Genomic DNA, 14,101 nt, shown 5'->3' on the forward strand with positions numbered 1-14,101 from the left:
CTGTGATTATTTGCAATTCCATACTATTTTTAAAATATACGAGCATGATGAGCAATATATGTATATTTGATTGGTATTTTGTTTAATGTATAAGTTACATGATCTTACTATCAATAATAAAATACTTTGTATGATAAATCTATAAATTTAAACTTTGTTTAAATTTTTCTAATATTATATTATTAAGACACATTCTTTTTTATAGAAACGTTTATTTTTACATCAGTCAGTTAATTTTTCATATCATTTGATATATAATTATTTATTGGAAAACTGATTATCAATATCTTAAGGTTACAATAAAAATCAGAAACACGTATTGCAAGCGTGATGGCGTTTATTATTAATAAACAACTTATTTAACAGGACCTTGATGTACACGAGAGAGAAGTATTCATGTTGTTTACTTATGCTTTCTTTTTAGTATGTACGTAATACGTTTAATTTACGACTTAAAATTTCAAGTTAGGAATGGACCTACGAAAGTCCTGTAGTTTAATATTATCATATACATGCAGTATTGTACAAACATTTGTTAATGTACATTTAAATATCTTTAAAAAGGTACAGAATAGTTGTTCTAGAGATTTCGTGAATATTTATAAAATACATGAACTAAAACACATTTCTTACAAATATTTGTATAGTTCATTATTATTTAAGGAGTAACAAAATATAACGAAATTAAAAAAAATAGAGAATACGAAATTACAACAAGGATAATGTTAAGAAAGCGGGCAGCCTAAAATTTGAGTTGTCCTATTTTTCTCATATCACATTTATAGTAGAACAATATAAATCAATGCACGTATACAACATAAAAAGTTTAAAAGAAGTACTTTATCCTAGGGTGTTCCCTGACGATATTAGATATTAACGGAATAACAGTACAAAATATTGTAAAACAAGATGAGAAATGTAACATGTGAAATATACATTATCTTTAGCATGTTAGTTATAAAAGTCTATGGAAGATAAACAAATAATTCAAAGAACTCAGGCAGTCAAAACATGAAACTTAATCTTGTACCAAAGAAACTCTTATTATCACACTTTTCGGTCCATTCCTATCTTCTCAAATATTTTAGAGCTTGCACTTCAATCACTAATGCAACATTAGAGATTTACTTGGAGGTCCGTCCTCATGCACCTGTAAGGATGAAAATGTTCATACGTTTTGAATTTTTATATCCCTATTTATATTTTAATATAAACAATTATAGTACGTGTATGTTTGTATAGTATAATTATAATAAAGGTATATCTACTGTCAACTATTCTATTTACAAAATATATGAAATATTCAATTCGAACAACTCGTTGGTTTTTAAATATGTCCAAATTACTTTTAAAACAAGCACTCTCAATAGGAACCACTGATCATAAGCAAAAACTTATAAGGGGCAAAAAGAACAATCCAAGCAAGCCTACGGACCAAGCACTAAGTTCTCTCAATGCAAGCTCTAACATATACATTCAATCCTTTCTGGTAAATGTTTCTACTTGTGTATTTAGTCTCTGATTTTTGTATCTTGTGTATATGTATATGTATGGTGTGTTTGTATGTGTGTGTCTTTGAAGTATTCCATAATTTTCAGTATACAAGTATGAAGTAGGAGGCTGGGCACCGCCCACCGAGTTATCACAGTCGTCTGGTGCCGCAGCACATACGTATACGTGGTTCAGCCTTACAACCTACCTCTTAATCTACCATTACTTTATAATTATACTTAGTCGAGAGTGTACAGTATAGTCCCGTACCAGGTGATTTGACGCGATACGAGCTGACGATTCTTAGTTCTATTTTCTTAGGGAGAGTGCGCATTTATTGCTGGTACTTATAAACACAGACGACCTAACTGGTACGAGCGATCGTAGACCATTTTTATTAATCGCTGATCCAGTTAGAGATAAAAGCAAAGTAGAAAAATGCTATTAAATAATATATAGTTCGTGATATAATCGAATCAGCGTTTTTTTCGTTGATTTTCTTTTTTTTTTCTTCGCAACCATTGTCCACAATCGTTCGCCCCATTTATTTTTGTTTCACTTACATCACTACACCGTATATGGAGCTATACTGTAATAAAAGCTGTCTTCAACTGATGATATCGTTTTACTAAGCCTCGATTAACTTGCTTCTTTCCCTTAGAACATGTTTAACAGTTTCGAGCAGCCGGATAAGACACTGGCCAACTATTGGAATAGAAATCAGTTTATCTCGAACAATGCTCGGAAAAAGCTCGTAAGCCACTAATGGAAGCACTTTGTGCCTGTTTCGGCTATGTACATCGATTATATACCGGAAGAAAAGTATAATACCAATTAATAGCAAAGTAAATATCGATAGACCTAATCAATAATTTTTAACTTTTCGCTCCTCTGAGTACATTGAGAATCGACCGCATAGTTTACATTAATAACTATTATTTGCTCTTTTCTTATCTTTGCACATCTATGACTTAACTTTACCGTTTCATCTTGTCCCTTTAGGAAGAGGTTATAATGATCAAAAAATGACCAAAAATCGACTACTTATGCGGGCTATCCTCTATGCGTTTTAATCAGTGGACTAGCGTTCGTTTGTTAGTCATATACTTGTTTACAGATTATAATATTATTATTACCTCGCACAGAAATTAAGAGAGTGCTGTATATTAGGAATCACTGACACCAACATAGCTTATTAAGAAATTTTATGAAATTCATTTCCAATGAATCATTATTTCATTCTCATTCTCCTATTATCCGGTGAAACTCGATAACGCTCCCCAATATCACCTTAACATATTTTACAGATCGATAAGGGATGATTAAATACAAAAAAATAGTCTTCATCGCAGGCATTAAAAGAGTAGAGAAAATCGTAAAAGAAATATGAAAATTATTGCTAATAATAAGTTGCGTTCTTACGAGATGCGATTACATTTCTACGTTTGAATGATCGTTTAAAAAATGCTTGTTCTTTTAGAATAGCGTTTCGAAGGCAGTCGAAGATCTCAACAGTGTTGAAAATGCGATGGACGGAACGCTTGGAAATAATTGAAGGACAATCGAAGACAAGTACGCAGGAAGAGCATCGTATGTATGTACATGATTAATCGTCATCGAACTTAAAACAACGTCGATTAAGTGATAAAAATCTTGGAACTCGTTTTCCGTTCAATTTTCTCTGATTCTTTCAAGTAAAACATTTTACATGTCGCTAACTATTCAGCACGCGCAATCTGGAGGACACTTTCAGTAAAACGCAACCGATCATATGCAGACAGCGAATGTATGAACACTTATAACCCTAAGATGGCATGTGCTTGTCGTCGAGCCTTAGACTTGTTTTCTCTGTTGTATTTATTCAGTTACAAGAAAATGTATTGTTAATCATATTTTTCTTCAATTTTTCCTGTTTTCTCTTGCTTTCTGTTTGAAGAAAAATCACATTAAACGTTCTTCTCCTTTATTTCTAATAGTTCTTGTATATTGTATATGTACAGCATTACCACGTTTGTTCAAACTGCGGTACATGTGTTTTTTTTCTTTTTTTTTTTTCTTCTTTTAAAGACGACACTTAGAGTTTAAAAATATAATCATCATATATTTAAAGTAGTATTATATTATCATTGTTGTTGTTATCATTATTAGTCGTAATGGTATTATTATTAATAATAATATTATTGTTATTATTATTAATTATTTATTATTATTATTATTATTATTATTATTATTATTATTATTATTATTATCTTGGAGGGATAGCACTTCGCTATGTCACGACACTGCAGAGCTGAACAAAGACTAAACGCGGAAGTTACCACGCTCTTTAATGGCACGAAGAGTACAAGACCGAGATTGTTACCATTTTACTGACCGATCATCACAATCATCTTCTTTTTTTAATTCATTGTAATTTAGTTCTTCATTTTTTACGCATGGCTTTTCCCGAGATTTAGATTTATTCTTTTAGCATTTCGATGGTTGCCGACCGATCACAAAAACATATCTCGCCTATGTTAAATGTAGTAGCACAATATCGTCATAGCTTATTTTAATTAGGAAGGGTTGAGAACGATCGTTCATTTGTGTCGTTATTTAAGATATCTATATTATACATAGTCTCGTTTGGACGATTTTCGATAACACTATAGAAAGTACTAAGTCTCCCCTTTACAGAAATATCCCTAAATTCTCTCAAAACTATTCAGGAATCGAGTTAATTGTGTGAGGCTGGTCGAACCAATAAATAGTCAAACGTTTATCTTTGTTTTCTTTTTTTCTTTACTTTAAATGTTGTTAGTATTTAATTTTTAATTCCACCCAGAGTTCATAGGATAAATATATCTGTAAGTTTAATATTATTTCAGAACAGTTTGAAAATAAAGTGATATAAAGATCGCTAACTTTCTACGGAAATTATGATCTTTAAGCACGTACTGATCTTATTCTTTTTCTTTCTTGTCCTGTTTAACATTGAAAGACGTGTCATATCGCTGCGAAACCTGGGAAAAACGCATCTTGAAGGAAATAAAGTTTCGATATAAAAATATATAAACAGTAACGCTGACTTTTGTGTTGTTGTCACCTTAGATTTAACTTGTTTCTAATCGCTTTGTTAAACGAGTAAACTCTTCGTTCGTAGTTTATATCATAGAAAAAATGTACATATTACACGCAAATATATTCGTCTTCATAAAGATCTTTCACAATGTGAATATTGTTCACGGACATTTGAAGTCTTCTTTCGAAAAATAATTTGCTTCTACAAATTAGTTGATTTGAACTACTTCCTAACTAATCAACTAAACAACTCGGTTGTTAAACATCGTGGAAAACACGGTCTATTGTTCAGTAAGTGATACAAACGACGACTGTTTTACACGACCATCGTTTGTCGCCTTGAACTATTACACATAAATTAATAATCATTAAGATTGAATTATCAAGAAGAAACAACCGTAAGAAATAACGAATTATTCAGGAGAAAAAAAGTTGCTTCAATGTAACTTGCTTATCAACGAATCAAGGAAATTGATTAAAAAATATAACAATCCTAAAACTCTTTCTTATCATGATCGAATTATTCTTACAGACAATGTATAAAAAAAAAAATAAAAAAAAAAGAAAGGGAAAGAACATGTTTCGAATTATACAGGATTTCTTGTTCAATCTTTCTCGGACCGTAGTTAACGAATAACGACGTTTAAAAACGCTAAGATACTCCATGGATAGTAAAAGAGATTGAAACTGTCGGATCCGATAAGAGAGCGTGATAACCTCGACCAATAATACCCTTGATTTTCGCGAGAATAATTACGTATTTGACAGTTAAAGCGAAATCTATTCTCGAATACCTTAATACTGTAATGAGCAACTGGATTTGAAGGTACCGTAAAGAGGTTGATGTTTTAATGATCGACAGAGGTCAGTGAAGATCATCTTCGTCGCTATCGTTACCATCTTTCGATCTATCGGCACCTCCCTCACCGTCGCTGGAGCCGGAATCACTCCCAGAATCTTCAGATTGCCAGCCACCGCCTTGTTGCTGCTGCACCTGTTGGTGTTGCACCACGTGTTTCGATACCTTGTGACGTTTCCCGGCTCGCTGTATCGAATCCGCTCCGGCACCGTCGAGCATTGGCTGAAGGATTCGTCGACGAGCATTGATGAACCAATTATTGACTTGTAGCAACGTTAAGTTCGTTTGACCCGCTATTTGTCGCTTCTCATCCTCCGTGGGGTATGGATGCTAAAAAAATAATTAATAACAATAATTATAATTTATTTACTTTATTTTGTACTCGTGTGTTGTTACAGTGCCAATAGAATTTACAAGAATTACAACTATGCAATATATTCGTAAAAATTTTCCGTGGTAAATATACTTCCGTGATCCTATATAACATAGTTATAAACTGAAGTATAGAATAATGATCACTGGATTGAATTTTGTATTATATTATAGGAGATTATACTCACAACTAAATGTTCAAAGAGCCAAGTTCGCATAATGCTTGTAGCTTGTTTAGGTAAGACGCCCCGCTTTTGTCTTCCTTTCTTAACGCTGCTGTGATTACCTCCATGACCACTACTACTGTGGTTGGAAGTAGCAGTACCAGTGCCACATCCTTCGTCTTCATCCTCACTTGGTGCAGGTGAAGGAGAACCAGCCACAGTAATATCTGGGCATAATAAAGACGATATATTTGTTGTGACAGATTAACTGCAGCTCCATGCAGAATTGATAATATTTATTTATTTTAATTTAGTTAGTTTATATTCACATGTTTAATTAGTAATTAATATTCAAGTGAAAAAAAACATTAGTCATTGGTAAGAAAGAACCAAGTTCGTCTAACCAAAATACTTTTCGTCATTCGCATCCCCGACATCGACGTATTCATTTTCACGCTCTTGCAAGGCAAGGAGGCCCCAATAACCAACCTCTTCTAAATATATTCTGTCGCCAATATTCACATAGTCCATATCATCTATAAACGTAAGTTGACAATGCTTACGTTTAAATTAATATTTTAATCTTTATCAAAGCTCAATTTTTATGGCGTGATAGTCACAAAAATATTCAAGTTACAAGCTAAGACACAATTAATTGTTGAATATCCTATACTGTAATCATCAATGTGCTCTGTGAAATTTAATGTAAACAAAAATTGCAAATAAAAGACTCAAATTCATGTAACTTTACACTTTATTTTGTTTTCACCTGATTAATCAACAATCAAATATAATCGAAGGGGCTGCTACAATAAGGAAGCGGCTCAACATTTCAACATTTCAAAGGAACTATATATTATTTTACGTGATAGAATTTTCAATATAAAACCTTTCCTTTCTCTTCCAATCAATACAATTTAAGTATTGTAACTATCTCCTCATTGTTGCAAACTCTTCAATTTTAAACATTGAAGAATGGAGAAAAAAAATTATTAAACAAAAAGTAGAAACCATTTAGCTAGAATCATTGTTACCCGTTTGCTATATAAAATGAATTAATATAAACAAATAAGTTTACCTTGACCAAGATAAATATCGTTGACTGGTGCACAGGAATGAGCCCCAATTTGCGAGAGTGGTGTGCTCCCGTGTACCGTGGAAGGTGACAGTGGATCGTCATGGTCCTGGCTGGAGGATCTGATCGAGCGCTGAGCAGTGGAAGATGATCGCACCGACGGCGGCCTGTCGTTACCGGTTTCCTCTTGCGCAGCCAACTGACTCGCACCACCGTTCTCCGACAGGGTGTCGCCTCTGCTCACTCTGAATCCGTTAGCTCCCGACTCAACATCATTGCCTGTAGAAGACAGCACCTGGGAAATATATGTCGCAACTAGCCGTCAGAGAGCAGGGGTGGGGTTCTATAATATTTTGAGCGACGCGCAAGTATCGCTCATCTTTTCCTTTCTCTTTTTTTCTTTCTTTTCTTTAAATAACGTATGCTTTGAATTAAGTAATCGATCCGAATTAATTGATCCGAGTGTTAAATCTACTGTTAGAATAATTTTGACTGTTTGACTAATCTAAATATTATATTGTTTAATCTGTTATGAGAAGGATCCTAAACTAAATATTCAGCGAGATCGTTCAGATCAACTGTTAGAGTTTGAAGAATTCACAAGGTGCTGTTAATTTTGGGATGTTAATTATCAGATGAAATACGATTAAAGAGAGATAGTAAAGAATTAGAAAGCATTTGATCCACGTTTGATCTCTTACATATGCATTGAACAATTTACTAATTTTTGTTTACGATTTGCTAACTATTGAATGTATTATGTACAATAACAATACTAAGTCAACCGGCACTTATCTCATATATAAAAGAGTAAATATTTCCCTCCAATTATTCTCTATTTACCAACGAAACTTTATTTAACTCCCTTAGAAAAATGTTCCTCGATCAATAGTTTATTTAACTATCACTAACCGCTACATTTAGGTCAGAGTACTCACAAAAGTTAGTCAATCGACCGACATTTCGAGATATCCCACAAAGAGGCATTTTCCCCTTCTTACTTCGACGTACAAACTCCCCAGCGAAGTTATTTTAAAAGTACACTGACTTCTATACGAGATATGTAGCGATGTTAAAAAAGAGAAGGGGCAGTAGTTCTCTAGTTCTAAATTTCTGTTCTTTTAGGTTCGAAGAGTTAAGACATAGAGAGTAGGAAGAAAGAAGAGACAGAGACACACGTAGTAGCGTTGGAGCGATTTTCAAGATTATAGTCGCGATTCTTGCGCATCACTAAAAAAAAAGGATAACTACTTAGGTAAAGGGGGAAACAGGCCAGGCCGCCTTATTAAACGTTCAAAATAATATCTAACCTGCAAAGGACTGCTTCCGTTGCTGCCACTCGATGGACCCATATCGTGTCCATGGTGACTGTAATCGCTGCGTAGCAGATTCTCGCTCTGCATCTTGCCCTTCAGGCACGTGATGTACCTGTTGCAAAAGTCTTTGCACAACTCCTGCACTTTTTCCAGCTCGAGTAGGTGAATCCGCAGCACCTGTATCGCTTTGATCATCTGCGTTGGCAGAGGCACAAAAACAACGTCCACGATTAAACGATTTTCTTTTCATTATCGAGTTGCGCCGCGTTGTTTATTATTTATTTCTTTGTTTTTTTCCTGTCTCTCCTTTTTTATTTTTTCTTTGTTTCCTTTTCTTTCTTTCTTTTTTTTTTGGAATAAACATAAGGTCGAGTAATAAATTCATTCATGTTTTCTTAAGAAAAGGGGGAGGGAAGAAAGAAACACGAATTTTGAATTAGTTTCATAAAAAATCTGTTTAGTTAAGAAATAATCTATTTGTCTTATTTCTGTATAAATATATACTTTTCATAATAAAATTCATGTATGTATGTATATTTACAGTCTTTAAATAATTTGTCTAATATTTGTCGACATAATATACACCGTGTTGAACTTATTATTCAATCCAATGCGCGTCTTGTTTTGTATGTGAAGAAATTACGAACATTTTTGGACTGTGTACTTTTCATAGAAATAGATGAGAATGTAATATTTTTTAAAATGCATAAATTGCAGCGAAGTTTCTATGTTCTAACGAGTTATGGGTTTGTGTAAATTTATATTTTCATAAACATATATAAAGCATAAACCTGCTTCATCCATTAAATATTATAACGAGTATTCTACCTTGAATATTTTCCATAAATACACTTATGTACTTATCACTTATTATAGTGCAAAGATGGCTAGACTACATTAATTTACATTAGTTTAATATTAGGATCAACTTAATTGTTTCTTAAATCCTGTCGCACATTCCACCATCAACTGTAAAATTCATTAATTGAATATTTAATTGTAATAAATATCATTAATGGTATACAGCATAAAATGCAGGATGTGTATATAGACTAAGAAATCAAATATTCTAAAATTATAAATTCTTTAACTCAAGCTATTAGGGGTGTGAATTAGTCCTGAGAAATTCCAGAAGATGTTATACTTGTAATGTCATACCTGGACTATAAAGAAACTTACCAAACCGTCAATTTCGGGGTCATTGATTAGGAAAGGCTTTCGGTCTCTTTCTTGGTGTTGGACGAAGGCCTGTATGTCCATGTTGAAGCTTTCGGACGTCGAGTTGTCCGAACTCTGTGTAGCTTGTTCGCATCTTTCGAAAAGTAACGCGAGTAATGGAAAGAGGGGATGTTTATAGACTGCCCTCTTGTCTGCCTCGAACTGAGCCTGATCTTGATGAGTCGTGTAATCGGCAACCCCACTTGCAGGGTCCTGATCGTAGCCAGGAGTCACCATCGCTAGCGCCACGGCGGTGCTACCCTCTTGCATTCTACGTTCATATCATTAAATTGTTATTTGTTTTCTTCTCTTATTTTTAAAGGTCTAATCAATAAAAATATATAACTAAACGGCGGATGTTTATGCATTTATGAGAGATATGTGTATCGTGAGAATGAAACATAATATCCAGAAACATATAAAATATTTGATCCACTTTTGGTTACAATTTTTAGCGAATGAAACGAGTTTTTATAGGTTCCATTCTTTTTTAGTTACGTCCACAAAAATTACAATTTGTATAAACATCTGCAGTTTATTTATAATACTGCATTAACACTGTTGGTCATAAATATTCAAACATCTTTTTCTTGCAGTTTTAATTATATTTTATAATTATTTTATCATTTCATTACGTCATATAATGTGTCTCCTAATGTATTATAAAATAATAAATAAAATAAAATATTTCTTACAGTTTTCCGTTCGAATGCAAGTAGCAGATATCCTAATATGATACTTATTGCTAGCAGTGAATACGATTAGAATTAAATAAATTTTAATAGATACTCATATCTTAACAACATATATCTCAACAAGAGTAGATATCAATTTTGCAAGAAACGACAGATGCATGTTTCCACCAATAATTGTCAACAAATATAAAATTTATTATTTTGATGCTTGCTTAATTTGGTAGTTCCACTGTTAGCCATCAATTAAATTTTTATTCTTTAGAATTGTTGTTACCTATCATTCCTGTCTGGCAGCTTCCATCGTTGCCCAGGTCCTCCGGGGCCTCTGATATGTAAATATTCCTCGATCTATCTTCAGCCTTCCAATAATTTACACGATTATCCTGCAACAAAAGAAATATCCAATTTATTAATATTCGTGATAATTCTAATACACATGGGTTAATAATTGGTAACTTAACAATGCAATGAGTGTCACCACTGGCTAATGTATTGATTATAATTGCATATTTGTAACTTGGAGGTAAAATATACATGTAATAAATGACAATTACATATTGATTAATGTAAGTATTGTGAATTTATGACTTGACAGTAAAATATAAATATAACGAATGGTATTTACATGTCGATTAATGTAAGTATTGCGTATTTGTGATCTGAAAGTAAAACAAATCGCATATAATGATTAATGGGAGTATTTTGTATTTGTAAATTGAGAGTAAAATAAGTGAGAATGGAATGGGTAACGCTTGAAAAAATAATAGGATAAAAAATATCGTATACTTTAAGCAAGATATCCCGGCGTATTTCGAGTAGAGATGAACCAGGGGTAGAGATGAGACGAGAGGAAAAAGAAGGGGTCGGGGAAGGAGAGAATCGTCGTGGCACGAAGAACCAAACGATGCGCGGCACTGCATTTAAATGTCATCGTTAGACGGTCTCAACACCATCAGCACTGTTGCTGGCACCAGTTCTGCTTCCCATTCCGAACGTTCCTTTTGAATTTTCCCCAATCCCCATACACGTTCCCTCAGTATGAATAAATAAAGTACTGCGACACACGACTGGCTGACAAGACGGCGACACCCGAAAAATCGTGGTTACGACTGATAGTTATAGTTGTCTGTGAAAAATACCTTCATTAGCTAAGTAGTAGCGTCATTAAACCAATAATTTTTTTGCATCTACTCATGCTAATTATATTGTTTTCACCTCTTAAACTATAGCGCTTTTTATTTTTGCGTATGACCACTTAAGAATATTTAATATTTGTGCAGCTCAACAAATAACGAAATTGTTATTATCTATTTTACAATCATTTTTATTCTACCCGTGACTTTCGAAATATGGCTTTGTAATAACGCGTGGAAACAGAGAAAAATAAAAAAGAAGCTGACCATAAGATTGTTTTCAAAATCTCTATCTAGAAGAAAATTAATTTCTTTTCTTATGAAAAAATATAATTTTGTATAAATTGCATCTTCCATGTATCCTTCAGTCCTAGATATATAATACATAATCTATTTGATAAAAATCTGCAAAGTATAATACAACTTTTAAATCTAAAAGTAACAAAGATTAGAGTATGTGTATAAAGGATGAATACACAATAGAATCTTATTCTTCTTCGAATAATGGGAATAGCCGTTCTCCTGACATTTTATCAAAACTTCGTCGTGACGGAATAGTCGCAGAGAATGAGTAAGCGAGAGAAAGTATCGGTATATGAGAAGAAGAGTTAGATACATTAAAGGGAATGCCGCGAGGTGGTAGCTGAACTAGGGAAGCGGTAAAAAAAGGAGGTGGACAGAGGTAACCATTACTTGCAAGTGGTGCTTCCAACACACTCGCGTCTTTCCGTTAAACCCGATATTTATTGTGCCAGTCGCCTCTCTCGCCGCTTTCATTTAAAAATATTATCGCTGACGGTGAACGGTCAGTGTGCTTCATTTCTACGACTGCAGCCACACATCGAAACGGCCTTAACGTGTTTCAACTTCCTCTTTTTTCTTTCCCTTCTTCTAGAATTTCTTACGTTCTTTTTGCTATTTCATTCGTTTAGGTCAAATGTCGAATTATCTCTCCGTGGAAATGTACGTTCGCTGTTTCGTAATATTCTCTTCTTTATAGAGGTAATTTATGTGTATAAGTTTGTTTTCTATACAATAAAAAGATTTGTACATCTCTTCGTGAAGAATCGACCAAATCATACATTTTTCATGAATATAGTAGCGTCACTCTGTGTCACCTTTGTTGAGAAAAGTGACAATATGATATTCATTTCCAAAATCATTTTATGGTAGGTAACAGATAGTTGACAATGGTCTTGTTCTTTATATTAGAAGGTAACTTCTCTAAAAAAGAAAATATTGAAATATAATGAAATATATAATTCAATAATTTAGTGTCTTATCGACAATTTTTGTTTCTTTATAATTTTCAAGAATAATGAAAAAGATGTTCTCCTATGTGTTCATCTTTTCAAACTTCATCTACATTCTTCTCTAGAAACCATTATTTTAATTTCAACCTCGGGTACTACAGCAATAAACTATCGGTAAAGAAGTTCTCCCATTCAGTTTTATGGTGCGTTCACAATGACATTAACATTTTCTAGAATTTAACTGAATTTTTCATTAAAAGTAAATAAAATTTCAAACGAAACTGTGTTACTTAACTTTCATTTTATTAATTCTTTTCTCGATGTTCCTCCATTATTAATTCGTTCTTTCTTTCAACGTGATACTGTTTGATTGAACAACCCACCATTATCATTGTTTACTTTTATCATATTTCGCAGTTACATTGTGAACGTGAGAAGGGGTGACGTCTATCTTCTTCATTTTACTTCATTCTAAACGACGCATTGCGCATCTCGCTTTCAAATTCTTTGGTACTCGATATTATTCGACAGCAGCTGCTACAGAGAAGTGAGACAGGCAAAGCGTAATGCTCTAATGAGCAGAGAGAGAGACAGGAAATGAAAAGCATACTTCAAATAATAATCTGTAATGTCCATCGAAATCTCGTAATTCAGATGCTCTCGATTTTTAGTATTCAAGCAGTCATGTTGATATTTATGGAATTATTTTACGATATCACGTGACCCAAAATATTTTGTAGTTATTTTCACTTCGGTTAATTATTGATATTCGATTATATTCGTTTTTATTCCGTTTATGAATTAACTTAATCGATTTTAATATTTCCAATTTTTCCTATTTTATATATATGAGAGAAATATTATATGTTAAAAGTAATATTTTGAAGATCAGCTGTTTTAAGCGTAACAACTTTTTCTTGTAAAAGTTTCAAAAATTGAACAATTTCATATACAAAGCAGTGTCGTATCTATTATTGTAAATTACTGAAATGATACCCAGAACGAAAAACAATGAAACATAAAAATGTAGTTTTCTACTTAAAACTAAGATAACATCTAGCTAGCAAGTATTAATATGAAATACGTTATAATAAAATATACATGAATCATGTTGTGTAATAAAATATACATGATATATGTATAGAAAATCAGAAAATAAAAAGAAGTGTAAAAATATGGTTTGGTCAAAGTATCAGTAAAAAAAAATGGATTAAGAATTTAAAACATAGTGGTAGCCACGTGTTATGAACAGTGCCGAAAATGAGACGGCTATTAATTCAAATGAAATGGATTGGCGGAAACTATGTAATGGCGTACATGCACTTTGATCACGCGATTTGCTGCACAACTTGTCCAACGTGTTGATTTTTTGTAACAACCTAATAATTACTGCGACACTGGAGTTTCAAGGAACGTGCAATTAGAAGTAATCAAAGTGTAAGAGGCAATAACTTAACCTGGAGAA

General features: G+C 33.0%; 1 protein-coding gene across 5 annotated transcripts in view; it reads right to left on the reverse strand.

The window, feature by feature from the left end:
- LOC132914152 (homeobox protein PKNOX2-like) overlaps positions 1 to 14,101 on the reverse strand; it is a 115,268-nt gene that overhangs the window by 97,014 nt on the left and 4,153 nt on the right. For 2 of the 5 annotated variants that reach the window (XM_060972993.1, XM_060973001.1), the window contains 7 exons: positions 10,525 to 10,633; positions 9,517 to 9,826; positions 8,332 to 8,532; positions 7,025 to 7,316; positions 6,351 to 6,482; positions 5,971 to 6,173; positions 320 to 5,740 (listed from right to left, as the gene is read on the reverse strand). In XM_060972993.1, the coding sequence (XP_060828976.1) occupies positions 5,417 to 5,740; positions 5,971 to 6,173; positions 6,351 to 6,482; positions 7,025 to 7,316; positions 8,332 to 8,532; positions 9,517 to 9,825 (1,461 nt within the window). In that variant the 5' untranslated portion in view covers position 9,826; positions 10,525 to 10,633 and the 3' untranslated portion in view covers positions 320 to 5,416. Of the gene's footprint in view, positions 1 to 319; positions 5,741 to 5,970; positions 6,174 to 6,350; positions 6,483 to 7,024; positions 7,317 to 8,331; positions 8,533 to 9,516; positions 9,827 to 10,524; positions 10,634 to 11,036; positions 11,167 to 14,101 lie in introns of those variants that run through there. The other 3 variants (XM_060973016.1, XR_009659522.1, XM_060973025.1) reach the window with 3 other exon arrangements.

This window comes from Bombus pascuorum, chromosome 1 (assembly GCF_905332965.1).
Source record: "Bombus pascuorum chromosome 1, iyBomPasc1.1, whole genome shotgun sequence".
NCBI classification, from domain to species: Eukaryota; Metazoa; Arthropoda; class Insecta; order Hymenoptera; family Apidae; genus Bombus; species Bombus pascuorum.